This window comes from Mesoplodon densirostris, chromosome 5 (assembly GCF_025265405.1).
Source record: "Mesoplodon densirostris isolate mMesDen1 chromosome 5, mMesDen1 primary haplotype, whole genome shotgun sequence".
NCBI lineage: Eukaryota > Metazoa > Chordata > Mammalia > Artiodactyla > Ziphiidae > Mesoplodon > Mesoplodon densirostris.
The window spans coordinates 111,731,705-111,737,741 of record NC_082665.1 but is presented as its reverse complement, the minus strand read 5'-3'; the positions used below and the strand labels follow the sequence as shown (position 1 = coordinate 111,737,741).

The following is a 6,037-nucleotide window of genomic DNA, read 5'->3' as shown; positions in this document are numbered from 1 at the left end:
TTATTAGTTATAAATTATTTTTCTCTTCTTTTAAGTGTTACAGCATAAATCCTGGAATTATTAGCGCCTACTCTATACTAGCACTTTGTCCATCTCTCAGAAAAATGTGAGGAATTAGGGGCAATTCAATTCTATTTTCCCCATTCAGCCCTTTTTGTTATTATTGTCGAGTGTTTTAATTTTACATATATTTTTAAACCCCACATTATATTACCAGTATTGCTAATATCATCAATATTCATTTCTATTTACCTACTTTCCAGTGATTACTTTTTTCTATTTACATTTCTGTAAGATAATTTCCTTCTTGCATTTCTGTTTAGGATCATTTTCCTTCTACTCAAAGGATACATTTTAGTATGTCATTTAGTTCCTGTCTGATGCCAGTGAATTTTCTCAGTATTTATTTGAAAATGTCTCTATTTTATGTTTACTTTTGAAAGATATTTTCCCTTGGTATATAATTTTAGATTATAAGCTTTATTCTTCATTGTTTTTCAGTATCATTTTTTTTTCTTATGGCTTTCATAATTTCCCTTATTTGTTTGTTTTTTTGCATATAGTGTTGGCTTTATTTGTTTCTGGAATTAAAACCTTCCTGTAGCCATATGAATTAGGAGAAACAACAGCAATACTTACAAAATGACCCTTAAAGAGCAATAAGATTTCCTCTTCAAAATGTAAAGCCCTTGAAATAGCTGAGATAGTTGGAATCATTTTATGGGCAGGATAAATTCAAAATAGCATGAGGAACAATCAGAAAAAATTATTCCCTCAGTACCAATTACAATAAAATTTGTTTTATTCTCAAAGCTCAACCAGACAGTTTTGTGGTAAGATTCAAAATGGTGCAAGGTTTTGACCAGCTTGTGGCCAGGCTTATTTCAGGACAGATATAATTAACTCCAGCTTGCTGCCTGGCCTCCCTCACCTGAGTTCCAATTAACTTTTGTATCATGGACCTTAACCTGTCAAAATATAAATGCAAAATGTATTGCAATGACAGTAAGGACTTGTCATGTTAAATATGAAGTTACTAATTGGTAATGTGGAGAAGAGGTAATAGAAGCTAAGCCTTCTATAAATCAAGTTTCATACTACATGGACACATAAAAAATTGAACCACCTTACTCAAGATATGCAATTATGGAGGCTACATGACATTCTAAAATGTGTAAGGGCACACCTGACCCTTACATATTTGGGGTGCTATTAAGAAGATATTTGTGTAGCTTACTGTAGAAATCAGTGAGGTTTCCATTTGCTATACCGTACTACCTAGCTTAGATAAATCTTCATTTTTAAATTATAAAACATATAAAACTCCCCCCAGTGTATATATGGGATGTATGGGATTACAGGGCGATAGTTGTTCCATAAAGTGCAATGGGTTCCAGGGGCATATATTGGAAACTAAATGTTACAATTGTTTCCAGTCTTCATGACTAGAGGCAGGGTGGGTAAACAAGGCAAATGAAGCAAACTATTCCTACCCACAACCCCTTAACCAGATGCAGCATTTTGGCACTTCTATGATATACATGTTGACTTCATTGACTAAAGTTGAAAGTTAGCAACAGCAAATCTTTTTAGTTTAGGATCTTCTTCCATAGCCATTCCAAGGATCTTAATTCCCAAACTACACCATGAGTTCTGAAATGGTGTTCACTACAGTGTTCTTGAAGCTTTCACATCTTAATATGAGATCTGACACCTCTAGTTAAGGTAGGGAACGGTTAAAAGCTGTCTTCCTCTTAGCTAACCCAGTCCACCAGCAATCTTAACAGTTAAGTTATGATATAAAAATGAAACTGTGCTCTCAAGCACTGATCGAAACTGTTGTGCTGGGAATCCTTTCCAGAGCATTATCTCCCTGAGAGAAAACAGAGATCCTAACCAGTTGCTTCCATGAATAATAACCCCAGTATGGTGTACATAATGTCCTTCAAAGCATAACTCAGGCAACCATGGTCATCCTGACAAGCTTATCAGCATTTACACACAAGATATATTTAAAATTGATCCCAGACCAACTATTGCAACCATAATCCCAAATAATACCATTATTTAGCACACTACGTTCCTGTTGAGATGCCAAAGCCAGAAATCTCAAAGTAAAGAGTGACGGTTCATCATCTTTTACAAGTGAGACAAAAATATCAAGAAGGAAGAAAGGTAAACCCCCACGCCCCCCACCCACTCAAATGCATCAAATCGATGTTATCTTCACAGATTTAATTGACATGATCCAGAGTTCTCAATTTCCTGATTTGAGGAGTCCATTTTCAAGGTGACTGTCAAGGTCAAGAAGAGCTTTCAGGCTTTTCTTTGCCATGGCCCATGAACTCCAGTCCTTCAATAGGAATCTCCTTCTCCTTTATTGCTTTCTGAACACACTGCTGGTAGCACTTGAAGAGGTAGGTGCCCGGGTCCCCAGAGCCATCCCCCTTGAGGAAACTGTGCAAACAAGTGAGTGAAGAGCTAGTCGTACTCGTGCTTCATGTTGGTGCAAGCCTCGCCTACGCTGTTTGTGGCATCTGCATCTGTGGCACTGGCAGCGGCTCTCAGATGTCCCATAATTTCCTTTGAAGAGTTAATCTTATCAGTCTTTTACTTCCTTGAAAGAAACGTGTCTGTTTTTATGGATGCTTTTAAAATTTTCTTTCTGCTTTTGTTTTCTTTTTAGTATTTTTTCCCTGATGTGTCTAAGGGTGGTTATATATAGAACTTTTTGAATCTGGATTAATTCCTTTTGTCATCTTGGAAAATGCTTTTTTTTTTTTTCTGTGTGTTTTTTTCACAGGTTGGGCTATTTCTTCTTTATTTGTTTTCATCTTCACCATTTTATCTTATTCTTGGCCTAACTGGTAATTTTTGATTGAATGCTTGGCCTTGTATACAAAAACTATTGCATCTCTGTATTTTTTTCTTCCTCTGAAAGGTATTTTATTTTCTTTTAGCTCACAGAAAAAAAGGTTGATCATCTCAATTCTATAAGGGACTGTGATAATTTGAGACTCAGTTTTAGTCTTTGTGAGAACTGATCTAGTTTCAGTTTCCACTTACTCCTATCCAATTCATATGAGTAATCTTGTTCTTTAGCTCTCTTTTTTCATCAGCTGCCAGGAAGTTAACGTCCCTTTTAATGCTCCACTACAATAACTCTATTGACCTTGCTTTATATTTTCATTTCTTGTTCCCATAAAAATATTTCTTTTATTTATAACTTAATTGTCTTATTGTATCTATATCTATTATTGTAAAGATTCTCAAATAGTTTTTATAATCCATTCACTCATGATTTATTATCACCTGTCTACACTGCTTAGTGCACAAATTGGGCTCTAAGTAGGTCTATGGGTATGAATTCCACATTTACTGACTTAAAGGGGCTTGCAATCTAATAACAGGAAAATAACAGACAACCAGGTGACTGGTATAGTAGAGAGTAGATATAGTATGCAAAGGTGTATAAGCCACGTACTGCAGGAATGCAGACAGAAGAATAATACAGTTTTCCTAAAATGATGAGGGAGAACATGAGGGTGACATTTGAGTGCACACTTGAAGCGGGACTAGGATTAACAGGAGAGGGTCATTACTTCAGGCTAAGTAATAAAAAAAATGTAAGAAGAGAAAAATGGGATAAAGGATGGGATGAATAACATGAGGGATATTGCTATAGGAGTGAGCCACGGATGGGTAAGACTGATTCAAAAACTATTTTCTGAGATTCTTAAGCCAGAGATTCTGTTGCTAGAACTAGGACCAATTGTTATTCTTTGGTGATCTTAAGATTTCTGCTGGTTCTTTAATTATCTCAGAAGAGATGTGTTTACCAAGTGAAAAAACAAGAAAGAGTTGCTGCCTCCAGGGCTAAGAGTAACCAAGGAAAGAGAAACACACCTGCCTTTTTGGTCACCAATACTAATATTTTGTTTTCTCAGGTCTTGAATGGTAAGCTAAAGACGGGTTGGAACGGAATGCAGGCGCTCTAGGGTGATGATTCAGGCTGACTGTTAGACTTGCAAAACTGAATGTGGGTGGTTTTGTTGTGTAATCTTTTGCCTTAATCTTTCTGCTTTTGATGAAGTGCTTTGACTGTCTCTTTATGTGTATGCCTGTAAGAAGTAGGACATGCATGGGGTTTCTTAGTGGAACCTCATCAAATTTAAAGTCATGACGGAAAAGTTGGTTTGCCTTAGGTTAAAAAAGTCCTCTTAAGTTATAGAAGAAAAAAATTTAAAAAAAGAGAGAAAGGAAGGAAGGAAATAAAGAAAGAAAGAAAGAAAGAAAGAAAGAAAGAAAGAAAGAAAGAAAGAGAGAGAGAAAGAAAGAGAAATACTAATCATTAAATCCAGGCTAAGCAGTCGGTATTATTTTATTTGGGGAATTTAAAGTCCATAAAATAAAAAAATATGATCAAATTTGATTCCCATTTCAAGTGAATTTCAGATCTAGAATTTAACTTACAGAATTAGTGTTCATATGTAGTGTTGGAGAGGAAATTTGATATAAAGGGTCAAAAAATTAATTATATAGTAATTAAATCACAGATTGAATATTTTGTCATTTTGAAAAGCAAGTAAAGCTAAACATTTCCCAAGCAGAATGCCATCACCTCAACGGTTTCTCAATATTTCAGTCAACATTCTTTCAACATTTACTGAGCATCTACTATATGTCAGTTTCTCTATGAGCCTCCAGAGATAGTGATGAACAAAATTCAGACACAATTCTTGATCATTCAGAGATTAGAGTCTAGTGAGGATCATCCAACAGTTGTCAAATAATCACACATATGAAAGAATAATTCCAAACATGAGAAAAATTCCCTGAAAAAAAGAAGCAAAATTCTATGAGAGCCAATCATAAAGGGATTGTAAATGAATACCTGTGCTCTTGGTGGGCTTTAGGAGTAGATGGCATACCGGGAACTAGTAGCATGAGCTGTTTGGTGCCATGGACAGAACAAGAGTCAGCGTCAGATTCTTGTTCTTAAGACAGTTAGAGCTTTTCCATCATGTCCTGCATGGCCAGAGGTTCCTAAGTGGTTCCTGAAATTATGTTTGTCTTTTTCCTACCTGGACTAGCAATTCCACTAGCCCTTTGATTTCCTCCAGACCATTTCCACAATGCTGTCAGAAATTTCTAAAACTCAGCTTCTAAAGTGCCTCACTCTTCTCAGCAGCTTCTGAAGTTTCTCCTTTACATGGTTGCAATTCTCTGCTCTATGTTCATATAAACTTCAAAGTCATAGCAGACAGGGCCCTCCATGATTTTCCCAGTCCTCAACCAGCCTTGCCTGATTTGTCTTTCATCACTGTTCTCCACACCCCTTGCACCCCAAGGTCCAGCCTCAGTTAATATTTTGTAACAGAGTCATTCACTTTCCTGAAATAGGTATATGCAATTTCCTTTTTCTGGGAAGTATTCCCTCCCTTTTCTGCCTGGGAAGTCCCCACTAATTCTATAGTATTCAGTTCAAATGTGACTTCCTCACTGAAGCTCTCTCCTATCCCCTAAGGCAGAGTTAGTTACTTCCTTCTTGGTGATTCCTGAACACTTTGTACTAGTTATGCCTCTCATCACATCGTACTCTATTGGTCTTTGTGTTATTTCATAAATTCGATTGTGAACTTTCTGAGGGTGATGGCTAAGTCTAAAGCACTTTTGTAATCATACTTTGGCTCCTTCTAGGTGGGTCCCTACTGTCGTGTTTTGCATACATTAATATATGATTGTGGAAGGAGAGAAAAGGTCTAGGGGTCTTGGCTGTCTGTTGCTTTTTTTTCTTTAAACTAAATGATGGCTCTTGGTGTATTCCTAAAGTCTACTTGTATGAATGAAATCAAGAGCTCAGGTGGTTTTTAAAAGCAAAACTTTGAGGAGCAAATTAGAGAGACCCTAGCCTTTATGGCAACTGTGTAAATTATAAAATTTTGTCCTTTACCCAAGACCCTTTACTTCTTTCTGTTGGAAAATTGTCATCATATGCTGGTTTTGTTACAACAAAACACTTTTTTTCCCCAGCTCG

The 6,037-nt window shown here is 36.3% G+C and overlaps 1 protein-coding gene across 1 annotated transcript; it reads right to left on the bottom strand.

Annotated features, from left to right (window-relative positions):
- Positions 1 to 2,247: 2,247 nt before the first annotated feature.
- On the bottom strand, positions 2,248 to 2,523 carry LOC132491324 (TP53-regulated inhibitor of apoptosis 1-like). The gene is given in 2 exon segments (XM_060100201.1): positions 2,248 to 2,457; positions 2,459 to 2,523. Coding segments are annotated over 2 exon segments (198 nt in total). The 5' UTR covers positions 2,503 to 2,523; the 3' UTR covers positions 2,248 to 2,303.
- Between the last annotated feature and the right edge of the window lie 3,514 nt (positions 2,524 to 6,037).